The sequence below is a fragment of the Sesamum indicum genome, linkage group LG4 (genome assembly GCF_026168435.1).
Source record: "Sesamum indicum cultivar Baizhima isolate 11 linkage group LG4, ASM2616843v1, whole genome shotgun sequence".
In the NCBI taxonomy this organism is placed as follows: Eukaryota; Viridiplantae; Streptophyta; class Magnoliopsida; order Lamiales; family Pedaliaceae; genus Sesamum; species Sesamum indicum.
The window spans coordinates 1,756,563-1,771,516 of NC_142660.1; the positions used below are offsets into that span (position 1 = coordinate 1,756,563).

A 14,954-nucleotide genomic window follows, 5' to 3' on the forward strand; every position below is an offset into this window, starting at 1 on the left:
GAAAGCCAGTTGAAATTGTCTCAGCTAAATGGAGTCCAGATCTTCGTTTCTTCAGCATCCTGAATATCTCTTAAGAGATTTGGGTGAGTAAGCTCGAGTGGATTTATACGGGTTGTTCCACTAGATCCCTAGCCTTTAAACAGATGTGATCTCAAAATACAGGCGACAAGCAATGCACCTTACTGTGTCAAAGACGGACAAAAAGATCAAATTTTGCCAAGTGCATCATCTTATAAATATCGCATTCGACAAATCTCTCTACTTGAATTTTGAAAGTTTATTCATCTAAAAGTGCAAGTTTTATACAAACAAAAAAATTGATCAAAACGACTACATTGCTGTGTGGCAAATAGAAGCAAAACATACCTTCTCCCAGCTCAAACTGGATTGGATATTACATAAAGAATAAAGAATTATATGCAAAAAGAATGAAAAGAATTCACAGGAGGAAGACTAGATTCTCAGTTAGCCTCTGCCATCATATATCTGATGCAATCAAATCCTCAGAAGCCGAAGCCAGAAAGCTAAAAATCTTGGAACCGAATATATTTCATGTGTCTTCTGCAAAAGCTTTGAATATGTAGTCACGAAACCGCCTTGAATATTGTTTTGGATCCACAGCTGAAATGGAGTTGGGGTCGTACTGAATAGACTTGTATGCATGTTCGAGTTTCTTTGTAATGTCGTAATCTTGAAGAATGTCTATGATGCCGAAGAACATTATCACATCATAGTATTCACCTGTTGGTTCTCCTACTAACTGGAGTTCAGGATCCTCTTTTCTCTCGGTTCTTTCCACTCTTGCAGGCATGTTAATTCCCAGTCTTATGCTAGCCCACCTGGAGACGAGCACGTTTTGGAGAAAGTTTAGCTGTCGATTGCGACTTTTATGTTGTTATGAAAAATAAGAAGCATAGAGTAGAAGACATCCATGTCTTTCTTACCCTGCAGGATCCAGTAGCAACTGATCTACGTCTGCTCTGGATAAACGCGGGATAGAATCAGTCTCTGAGCCACCATTGTCTGAACAAAGAGGAAAATGAAATAAGCTTTCACTTCTCAATCAATCTTGGAGGTAATTGAATCAATGTATATCAGCTTGGATGATAGAACTTAATGGCAAGAAGAGAACAAGTTCAGTAATTACCAACAGGTGTTTGAGCACCAGAGGGAGTAACGTCATCATGTGAGGCTTCTGTGAAGTGAAGACCAACCAGAAGGCTGTAGTCCATAATTCTCTCTTGTTCAAGTAACTCACAGTCCCTGTCAACTTGTCTGTAGAGAAAATATTTCTAATCATCTGTGAAAATGAATGTGAAATAGAAGAACGAGAAGGAAAAAGGGCTCATCTTGTTCATTTTCAGTAACCTCAAACAAGATTTAAAGTGGAGCCTTGAAGCAAAAATTGGGTGAAGATGGTGTAAGTAGGGAATTACCTTCGGAATTCTTGAAACCATGTCTTTTGCAGTCGAAAGATGAAGTTGAGATCAAGATCCTTGAGCGTTGTATTTGCATCAATCTCTGTTTCTGGTTTATCAGTCAATCTACCAAAAGTGGATCCTTTCAAGTCATATCTTCTATGGATTGTGTACTCTGAACAGAACAGATTTCCCATGATGATGAACCGCACCTAAACCACAAACCACATTAATCATTCAAGAAAACGAAGCATGCTATAACTTAATCCATCATTTGATGCTACCTTCTGTCCATTCAACTTAACACAGTGGAGGCCATAATATTTAGTCACCAGAGTGTTCTCAAATGCTCGAACATGATTGTAATATGCGTTTAGCATCCGTAGAAGCACCTAACAATCAGATGAAAAAAAATGAGGACTTCTTTTAGGTGATGATTTCACTAGAATCTCTATACATTGGTAATTAGAAACAGTGAGATCTCACCTTTACTTCTGCTTTCTTCATTGTCTTTATCATGTAACGATCATCGTTGGTCAAGTAAAAGAAGCTCCCACTTTTTCCAGGGGAGGAAAGTTCTCGTAATGCATCATTCCCACAGATGGATAACATGTAATCTGCTGGATCCACCTTAAACAACATCCTCAGAGTTCTGCATCAAAATTAGGATTTTCTTGAATTTGGAATAGAAGAATCATATGCACTAATTGAAGTCGTTGTAGTACAAGGGCTCACCTGAATACTTTGGGGCAGTAATCTTTCCATTTAAATTCACAGGAATTGTGCGGTGGAGTATATTTGGATCCCTCCGGTGGAAATTTGGTCCAATACTTCTCCTTGGGGTCAAAAGCTGATGGCTTCAGGTCGAGTGATGGAGGAGGTCCAGGTCTTCCAACTGAGTGCCTATGCAGTTGGCCACAACAAAGATCACAGTTGACAGAAAAGTAGAATTCACTTTTCAAACATCATTGGGAGGTTAAGAAAGAAAGAAGCTAGCGAGTGTGTTTGGAAAAGAACAGACAATATTGCCCATTTCGACAGGAATTCATGACTGATGAAAACTGGAGTTTGAACAAACGGAAAAACAGAATTTTGTAGCTTAGCCGGTGCAGTTTCTTGTTCCTACTACGCTAAATCTATGCCAATCTTTTGAGTCCGGAAAAGCAAAACAAGAATGGTGTGTGAATCATAACAATAAATAACTTGCATGTTGAATAATTCACAAATAAAATGACAGGTTTTGTTACCTAATTCCCAACTGCAAATTCAGCATTAGCTCATAATTCCTGTGCCCTTTTGAAATTGTCTCTCCTTGTCTTTTCACCGTCTTTGGTATCCTGATCGGAGTTCCTCTACCATCACCAGGTAAACCAACAAAGTTATCGTCCCCATCGATTCCAGCTGATCCAATCCTGTCAACAGCACCAGCAGTCCAAGGAGATGGGGCGGCACCATCAGACAAACGCATGCCTCCCAAATCTTTGTCTATACCTGCATCCAGTCTACCATCAACCGACATTCTTCTTTGTCTGACGCCAGCATCAGATCCCTTGGTAGACCTCCACACGGCGAGCTTTTTCTGTGAAGGCCATATTGGGACCTTCTCAGTCGCACAAACCTTGCAATCTTTCAAGTCATTGGTAAAGACTTCTTGAGGATCCCATTCAAGATTTCCCTCTAATGATCCTGAGGGATAATAAGTCCCATTCTGCTCTGCTGGATCACTACTCCAATTCCCCACATAGAAACTCCCATCCGCCCATTTGAACGTCCCGGGTCCCTTAGGCATTCCATCGTCCCAGTTCCCATCATACGAGTTCCCATTAGTCCAAACCATTTTGCCTTTCCCACAAATCTTGCCATTTTTCCATTCACCAACATAACAATTCCCATTTTTCCACTGGTACTTGCCCTGTCCTTCCTGTGATCCACGGCTCCATTCGCCCTCGTAACTATCACCATTTGCAAACTCCTTCACGCCATGACCGTGCCTCAAATTCATCACCCAAGCACCTTTATAAACACCCCCATTAGCCCCCGTAAACGTGCCCTCTCCATCCATGAAACCGCTCTTGAAAGTCCCCTCGTATATCGCACCCGATGGCCAACTAAACACTCCTCTCCCCATTGTTCTGCCTCTGAACCATTCTCCCACATACATACATCCATCAGTCCACCAATACTTCCCTTGTCCATGAGGGAAATTGTCGGCCCAAAAACCGGTGTAATAGTCTCCATTGGGGAGAAATCTCTCTGCTTGATAAACTTCCCCACTGGCATGTTCTTCTTCTTGATCTTCAATTTCTTCATCCACATTTTCTACTGCATAAGATGTGCCGAAAATTGTGTTGGCACGTTTCTTGGCTGCAGCCTGTGTTTTACGGACGGTCGCCTCCCAGGCTTTCATGGCTAAGGCAAATATTTATAGATCTCCTAAGGACAACCTTTCTTCTATTCTTCTACCTTCTTCCTATCCAAATCAATGTACATGACAATCTGCGTTTATCATCTCAATGGTTTTTCTTTATGGTGTTTGCATAGCTCAGCCATGCAAATCATCAAACATGTAAAATGGAAAGAAAAGATCAATCTTTTTCACTCTCTTTTTTCCTTCTCCCTTCTCTCTCTCTCATGCCCCACTTCCTACCTCGCCCTCTCTCTCCTCCCTACGTGTGATGAAAATGGAAAAGAGGAGGCAGACAACCTAAACCAAACAATAAGAAGAAAATTTTCCTTACCCAACAAATCTTTTACATAATTGTCTTTGTTCCACCCCATGATCCAATCCTACATTTCTTGGATGATGTGATGTAAAAAATCCACAAAGACCACCCAATCATCATTTTTCTCATGATGACATATGTTGGGAATGTAATGGTCAAAATGGGACAGAGAAAATCCCACTGCTCTATTTTCAGACAATGATTGGTTTTCTCACAGCAACAGCATTGAGATGTCATGCATGCAATGCCCAAAAAAATTGTAAGAAAGACCAGTTCATCCACCGCTAAAACCGGTCTAGAGATGAGCTAGTTCTCTGACATTTGTCGAGGTAACCGGAATTAAGATCTATGTATGTATAGATATAGCACTGCCAACACCCCCCCCCCACCACACACACAGACATATATGTATATATAATTATTAACAACTTTTCGTTTCCATTTCTCATACGGGAATATCATATTTCTCTCCCCCCCCCAACACAAACACAGTTCTTCATGACATTGAAATTAAAATTTGGTATAACTACACTCCTTCTCTGATTTGAAAATTACTTTTAATACTTTTGAAATTTGCTTACGTCTAATAAATATAATTTTTTTAATATCAATAAATTTAATAAACTTTTATTAATATAAGAACTTATTTATTAGATCAAAATAAGATTCAGTAGTTTTAGATATAATTTTTTAAATTAATTTATTACTGACTTATAATAGATCAAATAAATTTTTATAGTCAAATTATCCTCATAATGTGTGTAAATAGGTATATTTTCAACGTTATAAGGGTAGTTTCATTTGAAAAAAAATATTTGACCTGCAATAATCATTAATAAGACAATCGAGGGTAAATATCAATTTTCATTCAATTTTATATTAACATCAATAAATTCAGTAAATTTTGACTAATAAAAAAACTTATTTGTTAGACAAATCCTAACGAAGGATATAATTATCCTAATATTTACATGAATTCTTGAAAAGGTCATAATCAATATATATAGGGAAACTCAAAATCAAATGTCAAGTGTTCATGACGATAGGGACATGATTTTGCAGATAGGGACATCCCATTGTTCTATCAGCAGTAAATTAACAGAAACCAAGAACAGAAAGATTGAGGGAACTGAATATTATCAGCTAGCTTATGATTGATTAGTTATCAGTTCACATCTCTCTCTCTCTCTCTGCCCCCTCGCCGTAGACGGCGGGGCCACCAATTTCAGGTGCTTCCGCCACCTATTCCAGCATTCTTAATCGATTCTACTTGTTGAAAATCTTCGTTTGAATGAATAAAAGAATGTTCTTGGCTACACAGCTACGCAAAACCCATGTCCAGTTCTCCCGCAAATTATCTTCCAAGCCAACTGAAGATCTTAATCTCCAAACTTGCATCGCTTTACTTCAGTCATGCGCGCAAAATCAAGAACTAGGGAAAGGCCGAAAAATCCACTCGCGGATGCTCGTTAGTGGTCATCTTGGTTCTCCTCCTTCCGCTACTAGCCTTATCAATATGTACTCCAAGTGCAACTCCATTTCTGATGCTGTATCTGTTTTTCGTTTGTCAAGCAATGTTCACAATGTGTTTGTTTATAATTCTCTTATAGCTGGTTTAACCGTTAATGGCTTGCCAAATGAAGCTTTTGAGTTCTACTGTAAAATGCGGTTGTTTGGTGTAGCTCCTGATAAGTTTACTTTCCCATGTGTGATTAAGGCTTGTTCGAATATTGTGGATTTGAAAAACACTCATGGGTTGTTGTTTAAACTTGGGCTCGATTCTGATTTGTTTATAGGTAGTGCATTGTTGCATTCTTACTTAGAGTTTGAGTTGATGGGTGATGCCCTAGAAGTGTTTGAGGGATTGCCTTCGAAAGATGATGTTGTGCTTTGGAATGCTATGATTAATGGATATGTTCAGATTGGTGGGTTTGATAAAGCCTTAGTCATTTTTAGGAGGATGGCTGACAATGGGCTCATTCCTAACAGGTTCACTGTTACTGGGGTATTATCAGCTTTAGCATTGGCTGGAGAGATTCACGATGGCATGCTAGTTCATGCTTTTGCAATAAAAATGGGTTATGACACAGGGGTTGCAGTTTTGAATGCACTAATTGATATGTATGGCAAATGTCGGCAACTTGCAGATGCATTAGTGGTTTTTGAGAACATGATAGATAAGGACATGTATTCATGGAACTCAATTATAAGTGTTCACGAACAATGCGGTGATCATGACAGAACACTGGGACTTTTGAAGGTGATGGTAAGTTCTGGGTTTCAGCCTGATTTAGTGACTGTTACTGCCGCACTTCCTGCTTGCTCATCTTTGGCAGCATTGATGCTTGGTAGAGAGATTCATGGCTATATGATCATCAATGGGTTGGACAAGGCAGGTAATACATACACTGATAATGCAATTATGGATATGTATACCAAATGTGGGAGCATGAGGGAGGCCCGTTTGGTTTTTGAAAAGATGAAAATTAAGGATGTTGCATCATGGAACATTATGGTAATGGGATATGGTATGCATGGGTTTGGCAAAGAGTCAGTGGATCTATTTTCTTGCATGTGCGAGAGTGGATTAAAGCCTGATGAGGTTTCCTTTGTTGGAGTATTAGCAGCCTGCAGCCATGCAGGCTTGGTAAGCCAAGGGCGAGAACTTCTTGCAGAAATGCAGCCACTATATGGTGTTACTCCAGCTATTGAACATTATGCATGTGTGATCGACTTGCTTGGTCGAGCTGGAAAACTTGAGGAAGCCTTTGAGTTGATTTCAAATATGTCAATCGAGCCTAATCAAGTTGTCTGGAGGGCGCTCTTGGCTGCATGTCGACTCCATGAGAATGCTGACCTGGCTGAGATTGCTGCACAGCGGGTGCTTGAGCTTGAACCAGAGCATTGTGGAAATTATGTTTTGATGTCTAATATTTATGGAGCAGCTGGAAGATATGAGCAGGTGGCAGAGTTGAGACATACGATGAGGCAACAAGATGTAAAGAAGTCACCTGGTTGCAGCTGGATTGAACTTAGTGATGGTATGCATGCGTTTCTTAATGGTGATCGCAGTCATCCTGAAGAACATTTCCTCTATGATGGCTTAGATTCACTAACCGCATGTTTACGGGAGCGTGGATATATGGTAGATGCCATGGAGAGTTGTTTCTAAAATTTCATGTTGACTGGCTAATGAATTTGTATCCCATGGATTCATAGGCTTGAGATCCCAAAATATGGGTTTCACTTTATCATAAATGAAATCTCATGCTGTTAGAACAAAGGTTAGCATCAAGTTTGAAAAAAATCAGTATTTTTTGGTTAATTTTACATGTTACTTTTCTATTATATTCTTCAGTTATTCCTGGATTAATTTACTATATCCCTTTTTCTGCTTCAGTAGACGATATATCAACCGACAACATTAAGAAGGTGTGTTCATCCCAATTTACCATTTCAAGGGAGAAAACAATCTACTAATTCGAGGTTCTACCACCTTGATTGCTGGGTGCATATAAAGAGATAATATCAGAGTTGCTCGTGTTGTCTACTTGAGAAAGGTACCTTGCTCTGATCTCTTACGGAGAGCTTCCTGCATCAGTGTCCAAGATTTATAAGTTCCGGTGTCTTGATTAATAATGGACAGATGATGTTTACTAATGAACAAATGCATACCATGAGTACCATCTACAATCTGGAAAATGCCTTGATCAAGACATGCTTTGTCTGGAAAATGTTCATGTCCTTGTTGCCTGATCGTTTTGGTGCACAAAATCGAGGGATTACTGTTGTTTAAGAAAACATACTCTAAACTCTGGAGAAAAAAGCTGTTGATGTCTTTATAATGATCCTTAAGACACTCTTGATGAGATCCTTAAGACACTCTTGGTGAGATCTTTAAGATAAGATAATCTCAATGAAGAATCATAAACTGAGCTGTTGAAATGTCAGAAGAAGGTTTGTGGATCCTTCATCGCCAAATCTCAAACTGGAAAATTTTAGATATATACCTACAAAATCCAGGTTTGGAATTGAGAAGATATGCCTTCTAGGGATTAGTGGGGGAAACAATCTTTCTTTGGACTGGGTGTAACAAACTTGGAGTTCTGGATAGCTGAGTAGCACCAGAGCCTGGGCAGTCATTGGCTTCAAGATCAATTCTGTTGAGGACCTAGTAGCTTTAAGAGGACCTTAAGCCTAAAAGCATATTTGTGGTGTTGATTATGCTTGAGTGTCTGGGAAATTGTGATTGCCAAAGTATCCATACATTAATCATGGCAGTTCGGTTTCTATTCCCCCCAAAATACACAAATAATCTCAGCTCGGAGACAACTTCTGAGCATTGAATTTCAGATGTTAGTTGCTGGTTTGGAACTCTTTTTACTGGAAAGTCTCTTTGCCCTTTTGAAATTAGAGGGAAAATGAGGTACCTTGAATATATTACAACTTTATCAGGTTTTTGGTTGAGAGGTCAAGCTCACAAACCAAACCTAATATGATGTAGTTAGGAATGAACTATGTTTGCATGGTAAAACCAAGTCACAAGGTCCTTTCCAGTTTCTATTAAGTTAGTACCTTTCTTATAGAACTTTACTTCTTGCCTAATGGTGTATGTTATTGTATGTCTTTTGGGGAAGCAGAAACACAATAAGACCCTGGACATGTCTATTAGTATAAAAATTGGGTTGGTCTTCAGCTATAATGCACATGGATACCACGACATGGAAACAGGACATGTAGCATTCAAATATTTTAGGACAGAGATCAGCTCGGGCATAGGTGTCCTATAAATTTTATAGACAATAATTATAATTGTACTGTGTGTGGGCAATTGGTAAAATAATTCACAGAAATATGATACAATTAATGAGGACTGTCATTTCAATTATAGCATTGGATATAAGTGAATGTGATTCGTAAACTATGATATTGCTGAAAGAGAAAAGAAGTACAGATAACCTTCGAAAGAAAGAAATGTAAAAAGAAAATGTGAATGAATTTAGATGACATAATACTATTTTTTCAATTAAGTTTAGAAATTCTTTAAATTTGATAACTCTTATTTGTAAATATAAAAAGAAAGCTTCGATTTCCAAAACGCTGCAGCACACTATCAGCTTATTCTTGTTAGACATATTGTCCTGAACTTGTTCTTTTTTGTTTAGTTCCTGAATACGCTTTTCGTGACTGACACGGTCTAGAGTTGTGTCAGTACCATGTCCATGTCCAATGTGCAAGAGATGATTTTTGGGAGAATTTCATCCTCGTGACCAGTGTGTTCTAGAGCGTGTCAGTACCATGTCCATGTCCAATATGCAAGAGATGATTCTTTGGAGAATTTCATCCTTTTCTAAAATTCTTGTGAGGACATGGATTTTCCATGATTTAGCGTTTTCATCCAGCGCATGTCCATGATAACTATAATTAATGTGATATGCAACTATAGACAGATGGGAAAGGGTCCGTCAGGATGATTAATGATGATATCATTATTGGGTTTCCACAGGTAAGTTGGTAGGAGTAGGACAACTCCCAGTGCTCGTGGAAAATGTGGAGGACTTTCATCCTTCCAAGTTAAACCAAGCCTCTGTGGGTTTTGGGCTGGTTTCTGCTGCTATAGAGTTGTAGCCTGACTGTTCCCACATGCGAAGATGACTCCTCCTGGAAATTGGGTAAAGATAGCATGTTACCCTCCTGTCAAATGCAATTAAACAGCATGTAGCCACCTGTGAAATGAAAACTTCTGAAAAATGATCAACTTAACCTTCTAAATCTTTGAATATAACAATAGTCTGATATGTATTTATGGCAGGTGTCCTGGAAGAGAGAATCTGCTGATGAGCCTGAGTTGTATTCACATTCATATGTATCGACCAACGTTTCTCAGCACTGATACAATGTAACTCTTGACATCGACCACGAGGTCGTGATGGTCCGTTACGATGGAGGCTTCTTTAATCATTTGCCTCTCCATCAGCGTTTAATCTCTAGAGTCCAGATAATGGTGCAAGCCCCCGTGCATGAGTCACACGAACCTGTAATAAGGCCTAATGGCACTTTGAAAATTTGGCTGAGCACCCATCTCTTGATAGGAGACTTATACATGTTGCTGTATGAGTCGAGAAGTAGGATATAATGTGGCCGGAGCTTCTTACCTTTGTGTGTAGTTCTGTTAGGCTAGAACCTCATCCACATGTGTCCTGCAAATGTTTCTCAGGTTTTTTTTTCTTTTTTTCGAGTGTAAAAATTTGGATTATTTTAGATTGCTGAGACTAACCATATGTTGGAACTGCACGGGTGAGCTCTACCATCTCTGCAGAAGTTCACTAGTTGGTTTATGAGCTTTTTCCTTATTCCCTAAGTATTTTCGATCTTATTATTTCACCATTAATAAATTTATATCTTTAGACTGTTACGGATAGCCAACAAAGAACCAGCTTTACATGACTCCAGCAGTTAATTTCATAGGCAAAAGACTTGGACTTGATTGTCTCACTATTTCAGTTGGTGATTAGAACTAATAACATTTATATCGTTCTGGATTGAAAACAAAGAAAAAACTAATGATTCTGGGATGTATTTTCTTCATTTGGATTGTTCACATTTTTCCACACATTCATTAATTAATGTATGAGGTTGATGAATAGATATTAAACTCATATACTTACGGAGCCCCACACAGATGCATGTATTTTCCAAACAGATGAACTCACTAACCTTTTTTTTCATACAAAAATAGTGGTGCTCCTCTCTCTCTATAAAAGAACATAAACTTTCTTGAATTTGTGGGCGGCAGAAATACACACACATTGATGGCACATATTCCTAAAGAGTCATCAGTATTCATGTTGGAAAACTCTGATGATGATGTTGAAGAGGATGCGAAAAGGATTGGCAATGGAGAGGGTGATGCTGCTCAACACCCTCCATTCTGGCCTCAGAGTTGCAAGTAAAGTTTTTCCAGGCTATTTTTTTCCCTGTCTTAAATTACATTTTTGCTAATATTGGCTCTGTTTTCTTCTATATTTCCCCAAAAAGGGAAAAAGGAAAGAGAAAATTGCTTTAATAAATGGAATTCTTCCACCGCTCTTTTGCATTCATACAACGATAAAAAATTGCTGATGAACATCAGGGATATGGATGTGATTTACCCTTTTCGTTTTGGAGCAGGGAGACAGCTGACTCTTATGCTATTTCTGCTGACCAGAATTTGGAATCTTGAGACGTCATTCCAGTGCTAGATTTCGTTCTATGAAGCAAACAGCAATGTTAATTGCAGTCATGCAAAAACAAGTTTGCTCACGAACGAGGAGAAAGACGACTCGGACCGTATCTCTAGAGTAACACTACCCCGGATAAGGAATTCGTCGTTGCACAAGCAACTAACCGAAGAACTCCCAGTTGGACATGGATGTAGCTTTTCTCAGACAGTATTCAATGGTAAACAAGCTCATATTCTACCAAGATTCGAGTTAAAACACTTTTAACATTTTGCGATAATCATGTGATGAAATTATAGTCATGTTATATGGTACAGGTGTGAACTTGATGGTTGGAGTTGGACTCCTTTCAATGCTGTATACAATGCAAGAAGCTGGCTGGAGTAGCTTGGCTGTTCTTATTCTCTTTACACTTATCTGCTTTTACACAGCTTATCTTATGAAATGCTGCTTTGAAAGCAGGGAAAGCATCATAACATACCCGGACCTTGGAGAAGCTGCATTTGGGAGATACGGACGCCTTCTCATATCGGTACTTCACACATTTAATGTAGCTGAAAAGACAAGATTTATATGACTGTTTACTTTTGGATATTTAATGAAATGTTAATGGCTTTTAGTACTTAATTTCATTTGAATGGGGATCGCATGATGATTGATGTGTCGTCGTTTTACTTGAGAATCCTACAACTAGTTGATACTGATGTTCTGCTGCTCTTGGTGCAGATCATTTTGTATGTAGAGTTATATGTAAGTGGAACACTCTACTTCAGATATCCAGGTTCAGCTATTCATGTTTGAGTTCTCAAACACTTAAAAACTTTTTTTCCCATCACCCCAGTCATACTGTGTGGAGCTTATCATTTCGGAGGGGGACAATCTCACCGGGATTTTCCCTGGAGCACTTTTGAATTGGGCGGGCATTGAGCTCGATTCCCTCCACTTCTTCGTCATCGTTGCAGCTCTCGTAATACTACCAACCTTTTGGTTGAGGAATCTTTGATTGATATCATATCTTTCAGGTGCTAAAAATATATGCTGATCTCTTTTAAGCATTTCTTTTAACTAAACATTGATAGGTTGATCTTCATTTTGTTTTTCAGCTGGTGACATTCTTGCAACTTTAGTTACGGTTGTCTGCTTGATTTTGATCGGGACGGTTGACGGTGTTGGCTTCCGTCAGAGAGGTGAATTCTGAAGTGACATGGAGTTCCTCTTGCAATTGGTGTGTATGGGTTCTGCTATGGTGGGCATCCTGTGTTGCTGAATATATATCAGTCGATGGTCGATAAAACAAAGTTCACCAAAGCACTTTTTAGCATGGTAAGCGGGCTTTTATGATTCTCGAGACATTGCAAAACAGATTGGCGGAACATTTGCAAAAACGAAAAAGTAAAAACTAACAGAACTGCAATACACGACCACCCGTCAACTGTACATAACTAGGATGTCCTTAGAACACTGTGAAAATCACCAACATATTCCTAGCATCAAACAAAGTGTTTATGCCAAAAGTGTATGGTTGGATCAGCTTCCACACAGCAACAACATTTCCAGATTATTACAATATCACATGTATTTTCACTTAGAACTGATAATGGAGGAGTTGCAATGCTGGGCTTTCTCATGTCTGGGCAGAGGACACTATCCCAGATAACTTTCAACATGCCACCTGATTCAGTTGTTCCAAAAGTTGCATTATGGACAACTGTAAATTAACATCCATAGTTTTTTTCATTTCTTCTTGGGATAATTTTGGTGTTATTAGACATAGATTGCCTGTGGTTTGAGAAATTACATCTAGTATCTCAATGGTTCAAACTTATATATATTTATTAAAATCAAAGAGTATATAATCAAATCTCAAGATAATTTAGTTTAAAAAATATTGACTTTTACAAAAAAATAAAAATAAAAATAAATCCAAAATAATATCTAATTTGAGAATAAAAGGTGTTAATGCATGATTTCCTCTTTCGCAGGTCTTGTGATGTCTTTGCTTGGCTCTCTTCTGAGTATGCTTGTGGTGAGCATTAGCTCATTTTAATAGTGTTAAATTGTTGAAATTATTTGAAAAGTTTAATATCAATTCTATATGTGTAAATTTGAAGAATAAATTGAGAATAGTATATCTGAACTCACATTTTTATAACGAGGATAAGGTCATTAAAAATAAAGTTGATTTTTTTTTATAAAAAAAATAAAAATTACTGAAAACATCCCCTCAAGGTATTACTTCTAACTTTTGGCTCAATAGTGCTTATTTTTTTTTATACATTTCACATGCAGAAACTGATATGTCAAACACCATAAAACCGCTTTCTTAAAATTAAGTAATCATATGTGACCTCCTTGATTGATTCGAGCTTGCCATGTATTTGCCCCAAATCGTTTATGGGTCATGAGAATTAAAACATGTACGTTAGGTTAGTTGGGGATGTTCCGACGGTCGAGTTAGTTCGGGCCGAGAAAGAAATATGTGATCTGAAGATTTATAGTTGAAAGCAATAAATGCAACTTACTTTAAAATGGCTCATATTTGAAGTATTTACAGGGCCCAAGTGTACAGATGGACTAGGCCACGTGTCTCTATCTCAGCGCTCCATTGCTTTTAATCACACGGTGGAGCATCAAGTCTTCCAATCGAGTAGCTTTTCGGGTTTTGGAGCGGGTTGGGGCTCCAAGGACCCACCCCGTGCGTTGGCGTGTGGATCCTGCCAGCTTTTAAACTATTTTACCCTAAATGAGGGGTTTTTCTATCTTTTTATATAAATAGGATAATACCCTCGTCAAATTATTTACATAAATCATCCATTGGGTAATTACATAAATCACCCATAGTAGTCAAAAAGTAAGGGTAGCTTGTAAATATTTTGATGCTTTGGGGGTTGTATGTGTAATTTTTAAAAAAGTAGGAGTAGTTTATGTGAGTGTGTTCATGTTTTTAATGGGTGTTTTAAAAAATGAATGATTTTCGTACGTAAATAAACCATAAATCAGAGAGTGTAAATATAACTATCCCTAAAACTAAAAATAAAAAAATACTTTTAAAAACTTTCGCAAATACTCCAACGATGCTTTTGGTCGAGCAAGCACAAAATAGTAGGAAGAAACTCATTAACAAATCACAAAAGAAAGGATTGTTTTCACCTTTAAGTTGCATCCACAAACTAAAACTTTTAGGACACCAAGCAACTTTTGTTCATCAGCAAAAAACAACCTAGACTACCTGCACTAACTCATGTAGGTCTTAAAAGAGATTCTGCAATATTTACAATGTTTGGTCTGTTTAGGTAATGATGTGCACCTTTGACTTGGCCTGTCCTTTTATTAGAATGTATATTTGGAGTGCATAAACCTATTGGTATCCCCTTATGATTCCCAACCCTTACTTTTGCTACTTATTTATATATTCATACTTTTTGTTGAAAGGTATATGTCCAGACATGATTTGTGAAATAATGCATGATATGTTTCTTTTCAGGCGGTTATAGTGTCCATTTTATGTTTTATAAGGATTTCGGAGAAAAAAATTATAAGAACACAGGTTACGATAATTATATTTTGCTTGTTTATTTATTTTTTTGGCTTTA

General features: G+C 38.0%; 3 protein-coding genes across 6 annotated transcripts; 2 read left to right on the plus strand and 1 right to left on the minus strand.

Moving 5' to 3' along the window:
* Positions 1–244: 244 nt before the first annotated feature.
* Positions 245–4,518, minus strand: LOC105159902 (phosphatidylinositol 4-phosphate 5-kinase 4). Its single transcript, XM_011077114.3, has 8 exons — positions 2,666–4,518; positions 2,154–2,321; positions 1,905–2,070; positions 1,703–1,810; positions 1,437–1,630; positions 1,148–1,275; positions 945–1,023; positions 245–839 (listed from the first exon to the last, which is right to left on the minus strand). The coding sequence occupies exons 1-8, from the start codon at positions 3,823–3,825 to the stop codon at positions 551–553; spliced, it is 2,292 nt and encodes a 763-aa protein (XP_011075416.2). The 5' UTR covers positions 3,826–4,518; the 3' UTR covers positions 245–550.
* Positions 4,519–5,156: 638 nt separating this feature from the next.
* On the plus strand, positions 5,157–10,536 carry LOC105160054 (Pentatricopeptide repeat (PPR) superfamily protein). Of its 4 annotated transcripts, XM_088879953.1 has the most exons (5): positions 5,157–5,370; positions 5,463–7,425; positions 7,542–7,701; positions 9,648–9,813; positions 9,954–10,536. In XM_088879953.1, the coding sequence occupies exon 2, from the start codon at positions 5,604–5,606 to the stop codon at positions 7,311–7,313; it is 1,710 nt and encodes a 569-aa protein (XP_088736079.1). In that variant the 5' UTR covers positions 5,157–5,370; positions 5,463–5,603; the 3' UTR covers positions 7,314–7,425; positions 7,542–7,701; positions 9,648–9,813; positions 9,954–10,536. The 4 variants fall into 4 exon arrangements, with proteins under 4 accessions (XP_088736079.1, XP_011075621.1, XP_020548816.1 ...); XM_011077319.3 differs by having other exon boundaries at positions 5,157–7,425; XM_020693157.2 differs by having other exon boundaries at positions 5,157–7,425; positions 7,545–7,701.
* A 417-nt stretch (positions 10,537–10,953) lies between these two features.
* On the plus strand, positions 10,954–14,201 carry LOC105160055 (amino acid transporter AVT1A). Its single transcript, XM_088879627.1, is given in 11 exon segments — positions 10,954–11,090; positions 11,312–11,340; positions 11,343–11,381; positions 11,384–11,581; positions 11,679–11,893; positions 12,088–12,111; positions 12,203–12,383; positions 12,465–12,551; positions 12,554–12,684; positions 13,344–13,387; positions 13,916–14,201. Coding segments are annotated over 10 exon segments (1,050 nt in total). The 3' UTR covers positions 13,353–13,387; positions 13,916–14,201.
* The last annotated feature ends 753 nt before the right edge of the window (positions 14,202–14,954 follow it).